General features: G+C 37.0%; 1 protein-coding gene across 1 annotated transcript in view; it reads left to right on the top strand.

Moving 5' to 3' along the window:
• The window catches only part of SLC6A15 (solute carrier family 6 member 15), a gene marked incomplete at both ends in the record, with an annotated part of 31804 nt that extends 10347 nt beyond the window's left edge, over positions 1-21457 (top strand). The window contains 8 exons of the mRNA XM_082752960.1: positions 1773-1954; positions 4235-4345; positions 7548-7789; positions 7891-8083; positions 9005-9197; positions 15232-15391; positions 19784-19946; positions 21086-21457. Of these exons, the coding sequence (XP_082609086.1) occupies positions 1773-1954; positions 4235-4345; positions 7548-7789; positions 7891-8083; positions 9005-9197; positions 15232-15391; positions 19784-19946; positions 21086-21457 (1616 nt within the window). The remainder of the gene's footprint in view (positions 1-1772; positions 1955-4234; positions 4346-7547; positions 7790-7890; positions 8084-9004; positions 9198-15231; positions 15392-19783; positions 19947-21085) is intronic.
• Positions 21458-21764: the final 307 nt, after the last annotated feature.

Below are 21764 nucleotides of genomic sequence, written 5' to 3'. Positions count from 1 at the left end.
TTTCACTTTATGATATTTGGAAAAATTTAAAACAAACTCATCTAATCTATATACTATATTTTGAAAGGAACATCATTGTGAACAAGATTTTAAAGAGTAATAAAATTATGTGTTACTTAGTGTGTTGCAGGAAGAAAAATCCAGTTTTTATTTTTATTTAATTTTAATTTTAATTTTTAATTTTTCTTTTTCTGATTTTGATACTGTTTTTCATGCTTACTTGACAAAAAACAAAGGTTCAAGAAGAGTATTTCTCCATTTCATTTAGTATGCATCTCCATTTCATTTAGTTTAGTATACTTCCTTGTGAGAAAGCAGGAAGTGTTGCATTACCAAAAAAAAGCAAAAGATGGAAAATTGTAAACGACAGTGAAATGCATGTAATAAAAGCACTGTTTGCTTTGTAAACTGGTAGCAATAGAATCATTGTTTGCTGCAATAATAAGACATATTATGCAACAGCAGGAAAAGTTCCACATGCCTTAGTTTTAGTTATCTCATAATATTTGCACACTTTGCATTTGTCTTGCTCTTGAAATATTATTATTATTATTTTCATTTCTTTTTATATTGGATCTTAAATTTTTATTTTGTATTTTTCCCCTTTTAATGAAGAACCTAACCAGGGACATTTGGAAAGTTGTACAGTGTTTTTAAATAGTTTTTCCCAGAGTTGTTTGCTTCAGTTATTTGAAACAAATAGTCAGTATTTGTGAATGTTGTTACTCAGTTAAATTGACTGTATTCCACAAGCTATTGTCCATTAATGAAGCCACAGTTTTTGTCTGATTACATTCTCTTATCCTGCCCAAATCATAAGACATAAAGTCTCAACTGAACTATAGCAGAGATCATTTAAACTAAGCTAAAACACAAAAAAACATTACATTTGATAACATCCTATCACTTTTGACATTTTATTTTGGAGAAGACCTGACAACTGTGTTAAGTTTCTTAAAATTGCTATATTTCTCCCTTCTTTTCATTAATTACCTTGACTCAGGACCTATCTTAAAGATATGATTGGTTGTCAAATAAAGACATTATTAAAATATATATATATATATCTTCTTTGAAGATTTTGTTCTATTTCTATGTGCTACATGTCTAGATGCACAAAATGTCTTAAGCTGTTAACATGAACAAGGCAGAATTTTAGTATAATGAAAAAAATCACTTTTGGAACAGAAAGCAACTTTCATTTGCACATAGCTGTGTAGGAGCCATTTTCTCCTTTTCTCATCACTTTGATATCATTATTTTATTGATTTTGCATTTGTAATTACATTCCAATTGATTTGAGTGTCATATCAAAGCAGACACATTTGAGAAAGTTTTTAATGTTTTATTTTATTTTTTTTTCCGAAATTAAAATAATCCAACTTTTGAATTCAGAGAGTTTTCATAGTATGTAAGTCACAGGTTTTTTATATCGAAAATCTATTCTTATGTGTAAAAAAATAAATGTATGTGTTTATCTAGCTCTTCCTATTATTTAGTACTTAATTCATAGATAAATTCTGCCTAGGACTTGGATTGACCACATGCAGAGGAATACCTTAAAGTGCTTGACAAAGCTATATCCAGGGCTTTTAACCAATAGCAGTTTCTTTTTCTTTTAGAGAACGTCCTAGGACTCTGTGAATTCAGTTTCTAAGTAAATGATGGTAGGACAATTGCAAGTATTGGGAATTAATATAACCTTGCTAAAAAGTGTTGGTAAAATAGCTCTGTCCTGAACCCATTCTTTACTTGCTAATGTCTCTTGACAGTTGTGGAGCCAGAGTGTGAAAAAAGTTCTGCAACAACTTATTACTGGTACAGAGAAGCACTGAATATTTCCAGCTCGCTTTCAGAGAGTGGGGGTTTAAACTGGAAGATGACTATCTGCTTGCTGGCTGCCTGGGTCATGGTATGCCTAGCCATGATCAAAGGCATTCAGTCTTCCGGCAAAGTGCGTATGCTGTTTACCTAAATGACAGTGTTTTCCTTTGAAACATTTAAGATCTACTTCACTACATTTTTGTTCACTGCACCCTCTGTCTGCTCTTTCATGAAATGTGTAGGAATAAGATGGAAGCTGTGACTCACCCCAGTATTTGTATAATCTCTACTCTCTTAGTAGTTAAGCATTAAAATTGTAGTAATTTTCATGGGAACTATATTAATTTAGTGGGAATTGAGATGTGAAGAAGAATAATTTTTGTTCTTACCAGCATAACTGTTGCAATTAACTGCACCTCAGCATTGTTGAACTGTTAATGCAGCGTGAACTTGCATGCTTCTGAATATCTAAGGAATTAAGTTTCCATGTATATCTATACTCTCACTGTAATTGCAGTGCATCCAGGCTGTCAAAATTCACTGTCATTTGCCTTTTATTGTTAATGTCATTGTCATTCATCCTTCGCAGCTTCATCATCATCAATGAATGATGATGAAAAATAATAAAAATAATAATAAAAGTCCTTTTACTTCTATTTGTATTTATCTATAATCAAAAACAATATCAAAATTCTGTTTGCTTGTTTGTTTCCCTCAATACATAGCACAGCATATAAAGTCATTTGTTGTTGTTGTTTTTGTTTTGTTTGTCTGTTTATTCCAGTATTTATCAGCCAGCTGAATTTCTTCTCTCCAAGATTCCAGACAGAGTTTGGCAACGTTTTACTCTGTAGTACTGCTCTGGTGCTGAACCATACTTCTGTGTCAACAGAAGTTCAAATTATTCTTTCATCTACCTAGTCCTGCTCTCTTCATACTATTTTTTTTTCCCCTTTGTGATATAAGTATTTTAAACTGAGCTGTTAAATTCTTATCTTAGATCAAAAACCATAACTATTTTCCTGAAAAGTCATAAAGGTTATTAAATTCATTTATTGATTCATTAATTACTAGTGATGCAGTATTTTCATCTCATCTGTGTCTCCTTCAGCATTCTCCTAGAAATGAAAGCAGAACAGGATTTATAAGATCTATAATGATATATAGTTATGTTATCACTGCAATGTAATTATAACTGTTTTCATCTAGAGGTCTTATCCTTGTAATTAAGCATATGAGGTGTAGAAGAGATCTCCCAGAAACATTACCTTAGTTGGGACTTTGAATATTCCACCTAAAAGTTATTATCTTAGGATAGGATATATCACCCTTTGGAGATTTCCAAAGGATGAATGAAGGATGAATGACAACGACCTTCTTCCCTCCCTCATTCCTTCATCATCATCATTCATTGATGATGATGATTCATCATCATCATGATGACATTCATCATCACAGCTTCTTTTCAGAATTCTGGATTGTTTCTTTTGACTAATGGTTAACCATCCCTTTGGATCTGAGTACATGACTTTGTCTTCTTTCCTGTTCATACTGACAGATAGGTTGGCTAGTGAATGATTTGCTAGCTCTGTTGATCTCAGTGGGATTTTCAGATGAAGACTAATCTGTTGTTAATTCCCAACACCTACAAAATTCTTTGCTATTAGGAATTTTTTAGCTGAGGTGGAACTTTCTGTGGCCTTTTTAGTATATTTCAGTTAAAGAAACAACTTGCAGCTTTAGCAAGAGAATCATTTTACATAAACTTTAAACCACAGAATAAGCATGCTTTTCAATGACGGAGAATGAAAGATCATATTTGATCATTAATTTCGTGTTTCCTCTCTTTGTCTTTCTGGTAGTCAAAGCAATATTGCTTTCTTGTTTTTATGATTCAAACCTATGACATCTTGAATCACTTCTGTACATTGGAGAATATACCCATATTTCCTCCCTCCCTCTCTCCCTCCCTCCCTCCCTCCCTCCCTTACTCCCTCCCTTTTTCCCTCCCTCATTCCTTCCTGAATTTCTGTTCATGCTGCATCTTTACCATACTATGTACTTGAGTCTAAGTGTAAAGAGAAACATTTCTAAAACAGTCTACTTCTGTTATTCTCATATTCTCATTGAATTCACACTGATCTTCCCTGAAAGGCTTATAGTTTGTTATCAGTCAACACAATGGCAACTGTAGCGTTTTAATACAGTATGATTTTTTTTTTTTTCTAGTACAGTCATGTAATCTTGCTCTCTTCTGAAGAGATGAGGTGAATGGAACATGTTTTATATATTTCTGAGAATACAGAGTTTTCAGTTCAGACATATTTCCAAAAGATACAGGATAGAGAATGAGACTCTTGAAAATAAAGTTCATGGGTGTCATTTTAAATTTCTTCTTAATGTATTTCAGATCATGTACTTTAGTTCACTTTTTCCTTATGTGGTACTTCTATGCTTTCTGATCAGAGGATTGCTCCTTAATGGGTCATTGGATGGAATTCGTCACATGTTCACACCTAAGGTATGTTCTTAATTTCTGTTTGAAATGTGTTTAAACTTTAAGTGCCAACTTGACCATTTATGAGTGCTCTCAGATAAGCTTATTGCCTTCATAGAAGATTGACCATTTTTGTGTCTGGCATAATTGCTGTTGACCTCAGTGACACAATATCAAGCCGTAAGGTCCAAAGGCTCAAAAATGTTCCAAGGATGTATGTGTGGACTTACCTTCCCAGAGTTGGCTGCCTTTGCAAAGCTAAGCAACTAAAAGTGCTATTTATAAGAATTAAGATGTTTAGAAAGCTCCATAAGTTGGCCAAATGCTTAAAAGAGAAGTGAATCATAGAATCAAAGAATCATAGAATCATAGAACTGCTTGGGTTGGAAGGTACCTCAAAGACCATCTAGTTCCAACCCCCAGCCATGGATAGGTAGATCCACCCATTAGATCAGTTTGCCCAGTGCCTCATCCAATCTGGTCTTGAACACATTCAGGGATGGGACATCCACAGCTTTTCTGGGCAACCTGTTCCAGTGCTTCTCAGCCCTCTGAGGGAAGAATTTCCTCGCAATATCTAATCTAAATCTCCCCTCTTTTATTTTAAAACCACTTCCCCTTGCAATTCCCCCTCATCTGCCAAAGCAAAAAGTTGCTCTCCATCTTTTTTATGAGCCCCCTTTAATTAATAAAAAGCTGCAGTGGGGTCTCCTTGGAGCCTTCTCTGAATGCTTTTTTTCTGGGACATCAAAGTGAAATGCATTACCTCAAATGCTGTCATGGATTTACATAATTAATTTGTCCTTATTGAAAAGGTTGCTCATTTATTTAGAAATAAACTTAACTTGCTTATCATTGCTTTACAGAGTTCTGGTTCTGCAGGAATTTGTAGGCTGCTCAGTCAAATTTGAGGAAATTTGAGGAACAGAGAAATGCAGTGCTTATAGACAAAGATGAATTCTATAGCTGAGATGGAATACATACCTCTAGATGTTATAATTTGGTTTCTCAATGACAGTATTAAAACTTTCTTTAACTAGAACCCCTAGATACCACTAGATACCGAGAGGGAATCAATACTGACACTCCTCTTTAATATCAACCGCGCATCCTTCAACTATTTCGTCTTCCATGAGTTATTCCTAAAATAAGTTGCAGTTGATGCTCATTTTGTAGTTTAATCCTAAAATTGTTAAATTGTTTAAAATGTTCAGATAATCTTGAAAGAAATCCCCCTCGCTGCCATTGGTTGTATTTCTCAAAAAGTTGTGGTTTAAATTTGAGGTTAGGAAGTCTATAAGTCAGATAGAGTATGTATAGATATAAGCCTTAAAAAATATTTTTATTATAATTTTATTATAATCTCCTCTCTATATATTTCTGTTCTTGAACAATAGTTTGGACCTTAGGTTCACTGAAAACTACCTGAAAGAATTTAGACTGTTGTCATTTCCACTTGCTCCAGGTAGACTAAAATGGACTGGTAAAGTGATCTGGGTTGAAAATAATCCATGTTGATAGATAGGAGAGGGTCTTTGATTTAGCCTCTGTTAGTTCAGCAAATAGATCACAACACATTTCCACAAAATAGTTGTGTTAGCACAGCAGAGGACTGGCACATGCTGGTACAGGTGTGAGAGCACAGGGTTAATGAAGAAGGAGCAAATTTCTGTCTTGGGCATGGCTGTTGACCAAAGCAGAAATTCAAAATAATAGCCTTAATGAAAGAAAATAAATAAAGAAAAGTGTATGAAAAGACCAGTGAATTAATGAAATTAAAATATAGGGCTGTATATAGCTTAAATACAGAATTCCCTAAATTTCATAGTTAATATCTTACAATAATAAATCAGTTACAATTTTGCTTTGAAACACTAGGCAATGTTTATCTGAGAGCGTAATACCTTTGATGATACTAAACAATATTTTGAAGAAAGTGAAAAGTGTTTTTTAAAAACCATTTACAGATTCCTTGAAATTAAAACTATTCCTCTAGCTCCCTCTAGTGGAAAAACTCTAACATGACTGTTCGATACAGGTAGGTTAACAGGCAGGTTAAAGTAGGTGTAACAGATATATGTACAATGTAATTATAAAAAATAAATATGTCGGGAATAAGTTTACTGTAATAAAACTCTTTATTTCAAATGTATTTTAGCTGTATATGTCAAAGGTTAAAGAAGGTGTCTATTATCTATCACAGTAGCAGACTTTTTTATTAGAGTGAGACAGTCTTTTGATGCTAGCATCCTCATGCTTTTTAGATTTACTCTTTTCAATAAGGTTTGGGTTACAGAAAAAAAAAAGTCATATTTCCAGAAGTAAGTCTTTTACTGTTAAATGACTGGAGGCCCTGGATTAACTTCCGACAGTCTAATGTTGAAGTCTTTCATGCACTTCTTTGTTATAGTGCAGACTTGAGAAATATCTTAAATAGGTAGATGATGACTCATAACTTAAAAGATATTTCTTGAAGTCTGGTCATCTGAAGAGCAGTTTTATAAAGTTAACATTTAAGCTTTTAGATGAAAGGCTTAGTTGTCCCTCAAACATACCACTCATTTTACTTGATAATTTCAAGGCATCTAGCTTAAGGGAGATTTGATTTCTGCACTGTGCAGATTCTGGTGGCCAACATTTATTTTACATGTTGCATTTTTCTTTACATATTTGCATGAACTGTAGTAGAATTCCATATAAACACGTGTATGTATGTCATAGTCACCTTTTTTTTTTTTTTCTTTTTTTCTTTTTTTTTTTTTTAACAAAACAAAAAGGTAGCAACAACCAAAACAACTTTCAACATACATATTACATTTATAAAAGGGTTGGCCGTCCCAAAATAAATCTTAATTCTAATGTCCATCAGTACAGGTAGTGTAAGAAAAGAGAGTACCAAAAAACACCCCAAACAGATGTTCTTTGATTTCATTGTGTAACTAGCTGCAAGTTAAATTATCATATAGATCCGTTAGTATCTCATTTTTTTGGAACTTACTGTATAGAATGTTTCTTTTTAAGGATTATATTGCATAAAATCAATGGAAATTCTGGCCCATAAGTGCACCCAATTTTAGGTGTCACATTCAGCTTTATCACAATGAAAATATATTTGTAGTGGAGTATTAGCATTTTATGATATAGGTTGTCTTCATGTTTTTGTGTTCTTTTCATGTAATAGAAATGCATTTTATAGCTGACGTCTATTGTATCTAATTTCAAACAGCTTGAAATAATGCTGGAGCCCAAGGTCTGGAGAGAAGCTGCTACTCAGGTGTTCTTTGCCTTAGGGCTCGGATTTGGTGGAGTCATTGCCTTTTCAAGCTACAACAAGAGAGACAACAACTGCCATTTTGATGCTGTACTGGTGTCCTTCATCAATTTTTTCACTTCTGTGCTGGCAACCTTGGTGGTGTTTGCAGTTCTGGGCTTCAAAGCCAATATCATAAATGAAAAATGTGTTATCCAGTATGAATATCCATTTTTAATTATTACTTTAATGGAAAATTTCATTTATGAATGCACACAGATCATCACATTTGATTTCTCTATTTTGTTGTATTTCACAGAAATTCAGAGAAGATTTTAAAACTTTTGAAAACAGGCAATCTGAGCCAGGATATGATCCCACATCATATCAATTTCTCAAGCATTACAGCAGAAGATTACAATTTAGTTTATGACATTATTCAGAAAGTTAAGGAAGAAGAATTTGATTCTCTTGGTCTGAAATCTTGTCAAATTGAGGATGAACTTGACAAGGTGAGAGTGATAAGTATGTATTAATTACAAAGATTATAAATGGAGGAATATTTGCAAGTCCAAAATAAACTGTGGTGTATACCCACACAGAATATTAATACTTTGTACCTATAGAGATTGATATGAAAACATGATTCTCACTGGAGCTGGTGAGAGCACTTCTGTGTCTGATGTCTTAATACAGTCTGCTTTCTAGTGTATTTTGATCATAACATTGCTCCTTAAGAGGCAATAAAATTTTAAAGTTCTGTTTCACCAAAGGCGTTTTTTCAGTCTAAATAGAGATATATTTATTCAACATCTCAAACTATGACATCTTTCAATGTCAAGATATCATTGCTAAATATAAATATGATTTTATTGGAAAGGAAAAGTTATTTTTTATTACATAGTTTTAATTAACATTATCATATTTAAAATCTTTATTTTAAACCAGATCTGTAAAAGAAATTTTTTGAACTTCACTTTGGAGGGACTTCCAGTTTTAAACACTGACCTCTGTGAAGTTGCATCAGCATCTGAAGCTAAAATATCAAATTGGCAACTTAGACATTTAAAAGTTCAGTACTGTTTCTACCTTTTTAATCTGAAGCAAGTAAATATAGAAATGAAATCCTTTATATACTAACAGGAGAGACTAGACTGTGTTTTATAGCCATCCAGTATAATAGCTCTGTGCAAAATTATCAGTGAAAGAGCAAAAAAATATGTTGTTAATATCAATCAATGTACAGCCAAATCCAGTATGTCCATACTAGTTAAGTTAGCATGGATGGGAGAATCATATGTTAGATATCAGCTAACTCTCCCTTCAAGATTTAATCAATTGACAAACATGAAGTCAAACTGTCACTCTAAAAAAAAAAAAAACCAGTGTGAATTATAATGTGATTTTTATTTATTTTATTTTCTCACTGACAGGCTGTTCAAGGAACTGGTTTAGCTTTTATTGCCTTTACAGAAGCAATGACCCACTTTCCTGCTTCTCCCTTCTGGTCAGTCATGTTCTTTCTCATGTTGGTGAATTTGGGACTAGGAAGTATGTTTGGAACCATTGAAGGCATCATCACACCCATTGTTGATACCTTCAAAGTTAGGAAAGAAATTCTTACTGGTGAGTTTCGCAGCGTTTCTTTTCTCAACAGAGCAGTAAGCTTAAAATTGTTTTGGAGAATATGAAGTTTGTTTGTTTGGTTGGTTGGTTATTTATTTTATTTTGACATGAAAGTTTTCAGTACTTACATTTAACAGACAAGGAAATCACTGTACATCCATGCACATGTACGTTAATATCTGCAAGTAAATCCTTTTTCTGAATGCTACAAGAGTGGGAATTCTTCAGTTCTTCAACTCTTCTTCAATTTAATGAAGAATTAATTAATTCTGTTAGAATTTTCTTTATGTTAAGCTGTTCTGAGCTCTTCCAGAATACTTTCCATTCTAGCCTGTGTCACAGATCAGGGAAACAAAGCCAAAGGAATGATTAAAAATACATTGTAAATCATGACAAACTATTTCAATAAAGATAAATGGAATCTTAAAATATGATGAAATGTTTATTATATTAAAAATAAGTGCAGTTACTCCAGTTGCTCTCCAGAACAATATATATATATATATATATATTTATTTATTTATTTTTTCTGTTGAATATGTAAAGGGTCTTAAACAAGGATTTTTTTCTTTTCCTTTTTCTAATGCCTGAAATCATGTGAGGTACAGCTTGTTCATGTATTCATGATTGTCTTGTAGCAGTTTCTTTTTGAAATATGAAATAAGCATAAAATATGAAAGTTAGGTTTCTGAAAATTTTCAGGACAGCTGCAGGGCACTTGGTATAATGGTAGGTTTGGATTTTGTATCAATAGCTATGACAAGAGGGATAGAAAATTATAAACTGTTTTCATATTTTCTAGCTCTATGGTGCAAATAGTATGTTTTCTAAGAGTTAAACCCTGGTACAGCAGAACACTTTTCTGACTGCTGAGTTCTTAGGTAATAGGTAATTAACTGAATGCATGGATATATATATATTTTTTAACTTTATTTTTTATTTTTTGCTTTGCTTGGTCTAAGAATAAAATTGTTCCTAAAGATTAAACAGCTGATTTTTCTTCAGTCTTAAACTATTGAGCACTTTTTTTTTTTTTTAATATGTTTTTAAGTTCATATTGAAAAACCAAAGTGGCGTTCAGAAATTTTAGGGCTATTTGCCCTAAGTATATATGCAAATAATATGTTATACAGTTATTACTCTGGAATAATATAGTAATTCCTTTTTATGGAATTTGAAATAAAATATATTAAGAAGATAGTATATAAAGATGTAAAGATAAGATGAAGATATAAATGAAAATATCTTCTTATAAAATATAAAGAAGATATAAAGAAATATACAAGAACTGCTTTTCTCTGCTACTATTTTTGTGTTATATATGCATGATTTTTACTACTTCAGTTAGTTGTACTCAAAGAATTAAAACATAACATAACACAGCCCAGAGAAAGCAGTCTAGGAGGTTTCTGGAGAGCGTGGAAGATAGCTTCCTGACAGAGCTGGCTAGTGAGCCTACCAGGGGAAGTGCCCCGCTAGACCTTCTCTTCACAAACAGAGAAGGACTGGTGGGAGATATGGTGGTTGGAAACTGGCTTGGACAGAGTGACCATGAAATGGTAGAGTTCTCCATTCTTGGAGAAGCCAGGAAGGGGACCAGTAAATCCGCTGTATTGAACTTCCAGAGGGCTGACTTGGAACTGTTCAGGACACTGGTTGGTAGAGTCCCTTGGGAGGCGGTTCTGAAGGGCAGAGGAGTCCAGGAAGGCTTGGCGCTCTTCAGGAAGGAAATCTTAATGGCGCAGGAGCAGTCTGTCCCCACGTGCCCAAAGACAAGCCGCGGGGAAGAAGACCGGCCTAGCTGAACAGAGAGTTGTGGCTTGAGCTTAGCAGGAAAAAGAGGGTTTACAATCTTTAGAAAAGAGGGCAGGCCACTTGGGAGGACTATAACGATGTTGCGAGGCAGTGCAGGGACAAAATTAGGAAGGCCAAAGCTCATCTGGAGCTCAATCTGGCTACTGCCGTCAAAGACAACAAAAAATGTTTTTACAAATACATTAATGCAAAATGGAGGATTAAGGAGAATCTCCATCCTTTACTGGATGTGGGGAGGAAATTAGTTACAAAAGATGAGGAAAAGGCGGAGGTGCTTAATGCCTTCTTTGCCTCAGTCTTTAGCAGCAAAACCAGTTGCTCTCTGGATACACAGTACCCTGAACTGGTGGAAGGGGATGGGGAGCAGAATGTGGCCCTCACTATCCATGAAGAAATGGTTGGCGACCTGCTATGGCACTTGGATGTACGCAAGTTGATGGGGCCAGATGGGATCCACCCGAGGATACTGAGAGAACTGGTGGAGGAGCTGGCCAAGCTGCTTACCATCATTTATCAACAGTCCTGGCTATCGGGGGAGGTCCCAGTCGACTGGTGGCTAGCAAACGTGACACCCATCTACAAGAAGGGCTGGAGGGCAGACCTGGGAAGCTATAGGCCTGTCAGTTTGACCTCACTACCAGGGAAGCTCATGGAGCAGATTATCTGAGTGTCATCACGCGGCACTTACAGGGCAACCAGGTGATCAGGCCCAGTCAGCATGAGTTTATGAAAGGCAGGTGCTGTTTGATGAACCTGATCTCCTTCTATGACAAAGTGATGCACTTGGTGGATGAGGGAAAGGCTGTGGATGTGGTCTACCTTGATTTCAGCAAGGCTTTTGACACTGTTTCCCACAGCATTCTCCTCAAGAAACTGTCTGCTCGTGGCTTGGACTGGCGTATGCTTTTTTGGGTTAAAAACTGGCTGGGTAGCCGGGCACAAAGAGTCGTGGTGGATGGAGTCAAATCCAGCTGGAGGCCGGTCGCTAGTGGCGGTCCCCAGGGCTTGGTGCTGGGGCCGGTCCTCTTTAATATCTTCATCGATGATCTGGATGAGGGCATTGAGTGCACCCTCAGTAAGTTCACAGATGACACCAAGTTAAGTGCGTGTGTCGATCTGCTTGAGGGTAGAAAGGCTATGCAGGAGGATCTGGATAGACTGCACTGATGGGCTGAGGTCAACTGCATGAAGTTCAACAAGGCCAAGTGCCGGGTCCTGCAGCTGGGGTGCAATAACCCCAAGCAGAGCTACAGGCTGGGAGATGAGTGGTTGGAAAGCTGCCAGGCAGAGAAGTACCTGGGAGTATTGGTTGATAGTCAGCTGAATATGAGCCAGCAGTGTGCTCAGGTGGCCAAGAAGGCCAACAGCATCCTGGCTTGTATAAGAAGCAGTGTGGCCAGCAGGTCTAGGAAAGTGATTGTCCCCCTGTACTCGGCTCTGGTGAGGCCACACATTGAGTACTGTGTTCAGTTTTGGGCCCCTCACTACAAGAAGGACATGGAGGTGCTCGAGCAAGTCCAGAGAAGGGTGACAAAGCTGGTGAGGGGTCTGGAGAACAAGTCTTACGAGGTGTGGCTAAGGGAGCTGGGTTTGTTCAGCCTGGAGAAGAGGAGGCTCAGGGGCAACCTTTTCGCTCCTTATAAGTACGTTAAAGGAGGATGTAGCGAGGTGAGGTTGGTCTATTCTCCCACGTGCCTAGTGACAGGATGAGGGGGAACGGGCTAAAGTTGTGCCAGGGGTGTTTTAGGTTGGATATTAAGAAGAGCTTCTTTACTGAGAGGGTTGTTAGGCATTGGAATGGGCTGCCCAGGGAAGTGGTGGAGTCACCATCCCTGGAGGTGTTTAAAAGACATTTAGATGTTGAACTTAGTGATATGGTTTAGTGGAGGACTTGTTAGTTTTAGGTCAGAGGTTGGACTTGATGATCTTGAGGTCTCTTCCAACCTAGACAATTCTGTGATTCTGTGTGATAATGTTTTTATAATTAATTTTTATACTGGAATGCCTGTGTTAAGCTTCATATAATATCAGTGGGACTTAATAAGGATTATGCTTGCACTATAGTTTGTGATTAAAAACCACAAATTGTCATTTTGTAGAAGTACTGCATTACATTTGCAACTTTTTTCACTATAATTCCACTTCCGTTTTCAGGGAAACCAACTCATATGCTTAAAGTTAATTTTGTGCTCCAGTATTCCAAATTGGAGTTTGCATGTATACGTGCTGAAAAGTGTACCTACCAGAGTGTAGTTTACAACTGAAGGTGCTGTAGTGGGTTTACATGGCAAGGTTTTGGTAGCAGGGAGCCATAGGGGTGGTTTCTGTGAGAAAGATCTAGAAGCTGCCCCATGTTTGGGAAGGGCCCCATTGTTTTCCAGATCCGAGCCAATAAGCGATGTTGTTTTGCGCCTCTGTGAGAGCATATTTAAGACAGGGAAAAAACACTGCGCCACACAGCAGCCGGAAGAGTCAAGGGAGTGAGAGAACAGCCTTGCACCAAGGTCAGTGTAGAAGGAGGGGGAGAGGTGCTCCAGGCGCCGGAGCAGAAGTCCCCTGCGGCCTGTGGTGAGGACCATGGTGAAGCAGGATGTCCCCCTGCAGCCCATGGAGTACCACGGTGGAGCAGGGTTCCACGCTGCAGCCCGTGGAGGAGACCACGGTGGAGCAGGTGGCCCTGCACCGACGGAGGCTGCCGCCTGTGGAAGACCCCTGCCGGAGCAGATTCCGGGCCGGACCTGTAGCCCGTGGAGAGGAGCCCACGCAGGAGCAGGTGACCCGGCAGGAGCTGCTGCCTGTAGGGGAGCCAGGTTGGAGCAGTTTTCTCCTGAGGGATGGACCCCGTGGTACGGACCCATATCTGGAGCAGTTCTGAAAGAGCTGCTGCCTGTGGGAAGCCCACGCCGGATCAGTTCATCAAGGACTGCATCCCGTGGGTGGGACCCCACAGCACAGTGGACGAGAGTGATCGAGAAGGAGCGGCAGAGAAGAAGTGCTGTAGACTGACCATAACCCCCATTCCCCCGTTCCCCTGCGCCGCTCGGGGGGAGGAGATGGAAGAGGGTGGATGGGGGGAAGGTGCTTTTGTTTTTTTTTTCCCTTTGTTTTCTCACTTCTCTCGCTTGTTAGTTGTAGGCAATAAATCTTACTATCTCCTTATGCCGAGTCTGTTTTGCCCGTTACAATAATTATTGCGTGATTTTCTCGTCCTTATCTCAATCCTTGAGCCCTTTTCACATATTTTCTCCCCATTCCTCTTTGAGGAGGGGGAGTGAGAGAGCGGCTGTGGTGGAGCTCGGCTGCCCACTCGAGCGGAACCACGACAGGTGCATGTTTTTTGGGTGGGCGGTATGACGTGATGGGAGAACATAAAAATAACAAGGATTTCTAAATTTGCTTATATACAGTTCTAAAATTCTTTTCTCAGGGTTAATAATAAGACTCAGTGTAATTAATATAATTAATGAGACAAACATTGGGAAGATTTTATCTGTGTTGAAAAGAGTGATCATATTATACCACAATATTTAAAAAAGTGTCACTGTCTTCCTTTTGTTATTTTAATCAATTACAAATAGCTGGTATTAATACAATGACTATATTATTTGTAAGAGTATTTTATACTTTTGCTTGGATTTAGCTCACCTAATTTTAGACTGCGTAGGTGCAGCCTTAACCTTAGTTCTCAGTGGAAAAGAAGAAAAGGGCACTTCAAGTGGGAGAATCAGTTTTGCTCGACCTACAGCTGATTTCACAATTTATTGAAATTTGACTTGTTTTATAGCTGCTTAAGCATTCAAACCTATTCTTGATGGATTTAGTAGGAAAAAAAAAGTTATATTGAGATTGATTGTGTAGGTGATCTAGTGATCAAATAATATGATGCTCAACAGTTTTCTTTATTTTAGCCTTGCAGTCACATTAAGTGAAATATTTATTGAGATATAGTCCTTTGATTAATCTGTGCTGCTTAATGGGGGCTGCTGTAATACGGTAATTACAGTAACTACTTCTGGTTTCATGACATTTCTGTTTCATAAGGGAGAGGTAGGATTCCTAATATTCTCAAAATTGCCACCAAAAAATAAGGAAAGTGATAACAACTTTCATTATATGAAATAATGTGTTAAAGTACAACTTTGCTATATCAAACTCTCTCTTCATTTCCTCTTTTTCTGTGAAAATTGTGATTATTACAGTTTACAATTCTTCATTACAGTCATCTGCTGCTCGGTGGCATTTTTTATTGGCCTGATCTTTGTGCAGCGCTCTGGAAATTATTTTGTCACGATGTTTGATGACTACTCAGCTACTCTGCCCCTGCTTATTGTGGTCATTTTGGAGAACATTGCAGTTACCCGCATTTATGGAATAGAAAAGTAAGTGAAGGAAATCTATTTCCCTGTCTACATCAACAGTATTCAATACAATATTTATTGTTATTATAATTTTATAGCACCAATTATTTTGTATATACACACAAATTAAAGCCAATAGAAAGATATCCCAATCTAAAGAGAGCCTTTCAAACTGACTGTTACATAGAGATAGGGAAGAAAGCAAACCAAAATGAAAGCAGTAGGAATTAAGGATGAAAACAGGAATTTATCTTTTCTGGTTTGTGCAACTGTAAAGGTGTTATTCTTGGAATGATAAGGGAGTCAAAGTTTGTCAATGTGGACTTGAATCAAGTCTTCCTTTAAGAACAGGTTAGAACCTTAGGAAGAAGGCATAATGCATCAGGACAGTGTAGTGAAGCTCAGAGAATAAACTACAACAGGCCCACAAAAAGGAGAATGAGGCAAAAAAGAGATAAAATAGAGCTAGAAAGGAGTCTGGATGGGTAAGAGGAATTTATATATGGAAAGGACACCAAGAGAAGGATTTCAAGGAGTAATAACAGCAGTCTAAGCAGCAGATAAGGAGGAGCATTTTGAACAGATCTGCAGTATTTTGTCCGAGAGAGGAACAAAGTAAAATAAGAAAGTTTCAATTTATTATCTAGATTTAGCTTGCGATGTTGTAGCAGCTAATTTTTCTTTGCATTTGTTGTGAGAGAGGAAATAGAGGAAATGATAGGGAAGAACAGGATCAAAACTTACATGGAAGCAGCACATTTGGCAATAAAATTAAGTAACCTTCTATCAGTGATAACTGAAGAGAAGAGTAAAGAGCATCATGTCTCTAATTTCTTTACATCATTTGACAGAGATCAACAGAATGTGTTCACTAAGTGCTACACTTTTAAGGAATAGAGGTGCTTGTATCAAAAATAACTCATGTTATCCACAGATAAAGCATGCTATATTAGTATGTTGAAGTAATTTAAACATTGGTGATTCTTTCATATGTATAAAGGGTGACATAAATGGGTATTTTTTCTTTGACTTTTCATCTGTTCAATCTGAGTAATCAACTAGTCCCTTGCTATAATGAAAAACAATATAAGAAAATATAATCATATGGATTCTAGATATTTTTTCTGGTCTATGCAAATAGTGTCTGGACTACATACTCATTAATACAGAATTTCTACCAAGGCCAAGTGTGTAAGTCTATAATTGGACACATACAAAATACCATGTAGATGTTTTTACTCATACAAACAAAAGATGATACAAGTGGCCTTGGCATCAAGGTGCTATTGTCTAATCAAATAGAGTTCCACTGTGCAGAGAGGTAGACACTCCAAGAATCACCAATTTACTAGTGATGAACTTGGTGTTTAGGAGTAGCTAAAATATGGTAATACTTTGCTTCTGTATCAGATGGCCATTGCTTGATATTTTCAGATGTTCTGACAGAACACAGTAAACAGCTAACAGATTTCTTGTGCCTAATGACCACCTGATTATTTCTGTGGAGTATTCCTTCATTTCTTCTGATGTATAAATTTCTCCAGAATATTTTTCTTCATGAACCCAGCATTCTTGTTTGCAAAAACTGCCAGAATGAACAACCTCACATTGTCATTAGCTGTAGTAGCTCCCATGGGGGATAGTCATAGATAAAGATTTGTGTATAAGTAACATTAAAATCTCTGAATAGGAATAGAAAAAAGAAAGAAAATAAAATAAAAGACGGAAAAAAAAAAAAGCATGGAAAGGGATTACAGCCAAAGGGTAGAAAAAAAGGCAATATGTGGATCCTTGCAGCCAGGAAGGCATAAAATGTTAGATAATTATCAGTTAACATCATGAACCCTGGTATTGCAAAGCAGCAGATATCAAATTTTGCATAAAATTCACAGAAAAAAAATAAGGAAATGGAACCAGAGATTTATGGAATACATCACCTATAGATGGGGGACAATGCTTCTGAAGATACCTGATTGAAAGTGTAAGGTAAGTGGGAGATAAACACTGAAATAAGTGAAGTTAAAGGAGCTCGGTAGCTTATGATAGAGGATTAGTAGTGTGAAGAAGTGAAGTATGGTGAAAGACTTTGAAAATGAAGAGAACAGATTTATGTTTCATTGGGTGAAGAGCTGGAGAGAGCAGAAAGAAAAGGCTGTGTGCTCTCTATAGAGAGCTCAAACCATTTGTAAATTCAGCTTCTTTTTAACAATATGTTTCAGTGCAATGTAAACAAAGGATAGAATACCCCAAACGATGTGGTTCAAAAAATTTTTGAGTGTTTATTTGACAGTGACTTTACATGTGTAACTGCTTTCGAAACATGTTTATTGCTATAAGAACATTTTCCATGCACAAATTTCAAAAGAAAGTGGGATCACAAGGAAGTTAAAACAGAATCAGGGCTTGTGCACACTCCAAAAGAGTTAGCTATAAAAATATTCTCCCTTTTTCTTCTGGCTCTGGAACAGCGTACTCCTCCATCAGGAATACAAAAATAGGAGTTTTGTTCAGCTCATAATTTGCAATTTTGAGGCACAAGGAGGCAGATTTAAAACTTTGCAGTTTTATTTCAGCGGCTTATATGATGCAAACCAAAGCTTATATATAAAGTTTTTTTTTGTTTGTTTGTTTTTTTTACACTGCAACATGCATATAGGTTCGAAATTAATCCTGCAAAATTGATAATATGTGATGTTTTTTATATGTGCTCAAAAGTGATGACACATACCTTAGCAAACAACTCATTAGACAATATAGAAAGATATGAAAAAGAATCCTGTAAATTAGAGATGAGTTTAAATATCTTTCCAGCATTGTCCAGCAAGCAGCCCACATGCTAAATTTGGTCCAATACATGCTCCCATTGGCTTCTGCTTCTGAGAAGGAGCAGAGGACTGGTATCATCTCTTGCCTGGCAAATGTTCAACAGAGTAGTCTTACTGCTTTCTAGTGCTCATGTTGACAGTATGGCCAAGGAAGAGTAGGTGAATTGTAGCTATGGCTAGGTTTGGTCTACCTCAGAATTAGTGTCTCCTTTTTCTTATACCTCCACATAAAAACAGAAACAGTCATAGGCTATATCCATGACTTCTGCTTGCATCAACAGTAGTAGGCAGTCTGGTCTGCCTCTGTAATTTCACTCGTTCTCTACTGCCTGGAGTACCTAAACTACTCATGTCTTCTCATTGCAGCATAAGGCCTTTCATGTGAGGTGGCACAGGAGCTTAAGTCTGTATTAGCCTCTGTAAAAGTGTCAGGGCAGAAGCAGAAAGAGAGAAAGGATTCTTGTACAATCTGTGAGGTGAAGAGGTGGGGCAGACTGATTTCTCAGATCTTTTTTGCAGCAAACTGTTCTCGTGGGAGGAAGGGGTAGATGTTCTTGGGAGAAGGGAGATCTCTATGCAGTCTGCCTCTGCATATGAATGCGGCCCTGTGGTCTCACAGAATAGAAGGGGAGTGCAGCCTTTACAATATGGAACAGGAGGTGCAGCTTCCAAGATCATCCTCTTCTAAATGATCTTTGAATGTGACAGATGTGATGATTGTGATGATTCTTCCATCACTATCTTCTAATAAGTATCTTCAAATAATGTTGATATCCATATTGCTTTAAAAAAAATAATAAAAAGGATATGTGCAGTTTTCTGAATTGTAATCACACTTAGCAGAGTCCTCAAGTAGTTGAAGTATCCACTATTCAGAATAGAGGAGAAGGCTCAATTGTTAAGAATCTTTGCAGTGTAGTCTTTCATAAAACGCAAGCTATCTTTATGTATTTCCGGTACCACTCAACCTTGTTAATGGAAGCTAATAGAAGGTAGCTTGGTCTTCCAATTTTGCTTTGCTGATTGCATCTACAAGAAAGATTATTCTTGAGAAAATTTTAACACATAATACCACTTGAATTCACAAATTCGGTGAACATGTGTTTCAAGGGAATGTCTGAAAATGTGATCTCAGTTATATTTCAGTTTCACTCTACTCATCCAGGAAGATCCAGAACTAAAATTATGCATTTAATGCACCTCAAGATGCCTTCAGTATCCATTTTCTTTTCAGAAGTCTAGCATTGTAAGTTGGATTGGGCATTAAACTTGGACTCAAAACTGTTATTGAATAGAAGGACATCACAACTCTGTATTTTACTTCCAATTGTATTAGGATTTAAGTCTGATTCTTTAGAAGTCAAAGCTAGTTTACTAACTCACAGCACTGTGGAGTAATTCCTTCTGTTCATCTGTTCAGAACTGGTTATAGAAGATCCATTTGTCAGTCCATTAAGTCAGCTAAAGTGCAGCCATTTGTATACATAAATTTGGTCAGCATGTCCCTTCAAATTAGGTGCTCTGTGTCAGCTATAGCACTAGAAATTTAAGTGTACTGAGTAACGATAACCTTTTATTCCCTTCACAGATTTATGGAGGATCTAAAAGACATGCTTGGTTTTTCTCCAAGTCAGTATTATTACTACATGTGGAAGTATGTTTCACCTTCAGTATTGTTATGTTTGCTGGTAGCTAGCATTGTCCAAATGGGATTAAGTCCTCCTGGCTACAATGCATGGATTGAAGACATGGTATGTATGTAACAGATGCCATCACTATCACAATGATCATACATGAAATATTTCAGAAGTACATGAAAAGACAAAAAATTATGATTGCAAATTCAAATCATTATAAATAATGACATGGTGCTTAACTATCTTTTTAACTTTAAAGTACTTCTTTTGCTTTAAAATATAACTGCTTGACATGAATTTATGTGTGTGTTTGTTGGTTTTTTTTGTGAGTTTTAGTTTGTTATATGTTGGAGATGTTCTTAAGGACAAGAGATTTTGTTGACTTTCTTTAAATTTTATTTCATTGCAGAAAGCAGTTGGTAATAATGCTGAATAAATCATTTCAGATATCCCATCATTTTTAGTGATGGGATTATACTGAGATTAGCCACGTCATAATTTTTCCTACTTGGAGGCAGGTAGTGTCTGCTGTCCCTTATTTGGAATGCGGATTTGAATCTGTCCTGTGATCATCTTAAATGAATACCCCAACAGTCCAAATTTTGAGTTCAGCATGCCTCTACCTCGCAGGCTTGGGCTGCTCCTTTCCCTGTATAAAATTAAATGTTAATTGAGCTATTAGACAAATTAAGTTTGCTGCCCAGAGATAAATGCTTGCAACAGAAGCATGCTTGTGAGGTAGAGTCATTGTCCCAGTAAATGCGTTTTATTTTACATGAAGCTTACATGAAGTAGAACAATCCTGCAAGGTGATCTGAGACAGTCCCTGCCTACGCTAGCTGTTAGCCTACAGAACTTTGCAGATATAGTTACAGATGCCACTACGCACTGCTGTGATGTTGTCTTGTGTCTAGAATATGTTCTACACACCTTTTAAAGGATCATGGAACAATTACAAACAAGCTGTAGCTCAAGGTCTGATGTGAAAATCCTGATTTGGGCTCTGCTTCAGTGCTCTGAGCATCTCAGAAACTTTGGGTTGGCATTTTGGTCCTACTCACTGGCAGGAAGACAGCAATCATCTATTTCTATGATTGTTCAACTTTGAGATCTGAAGTAGTGCCTACATTGTGAGTGCAAGATAACAAGAAGATGAGCATGTGTTTGAAAACTGCAGGCCTTGGTAAGGACCGCAGATTTCCTCTTTTTAAAGTAAAAATGTATTAATAGTCTTTTTCTCTTGTCTTGCTCAGGCTACAGAAGAGTTCCACAGCTATCCAACATGGGGAATGATTGTCTGTATATCTCTGATGGTACTGGCCATACTGCCAGTCCCAATAGTCTTCATAGTGCGTCGCTGCAACTTTATTGATGACAGCTCTGGTAGCTTGGCATCCGTATCCTACAAAAGGGGCCGGATAATAAAGGAGCCTGTTAATCTGGAGGGAGATAATACAAGTCTGATTCATGGGAAGAGTCCAAGTGAAGTGCCATCTCCAAATTTTGGGAAAAACATATATCGAAAACAGACTGGATCACCCACTCTGGATACTGCTCCAAATGGACGCTATGGTATTGGATACCTAATGGCAGATATGCCTGATATGCCAGAATCTGACCTGTAACTACAGAAAAAATGTTCTCTGTTGTTCTTCTTGCTGATCATGGCTTTCCTAAGAGAAGTGGTCAGCTTCACTTACTAGGGTGCGATCTCAGGTGCTCTGTAGTGGCAGTCTTTAAGATACCATGACTGACCATACAGGTTGAGAAAACTCCTTTTGGATTAGTTCTGTGGGTTTTCATTTGCACTGAAGGGAATAAATGAAAAATCAATGGCAGCCTACATCTGCTAGCATAGCTGAGAATTAGTTTTTTAAATTAATTTCTAAATTTAAAACTTTCTGTCACTGAAGCCCAGGTCTCACTCAAATG

Source organism: Aythya marila (assembly GCF_965140915.1).
Source record: "Aythya marila genome assembly, chromosome: 1".
NCBI lineage: Eukaryota > Metazoa > Chordata > Aves > Anseriformes > Anatidae > Aythya > Aythya marila.
The sequence above is the reverse complement of the archived record's forward strand: the minus strand, read 5'-3'. Positions and strand labels throughout refer to the sequence as shown.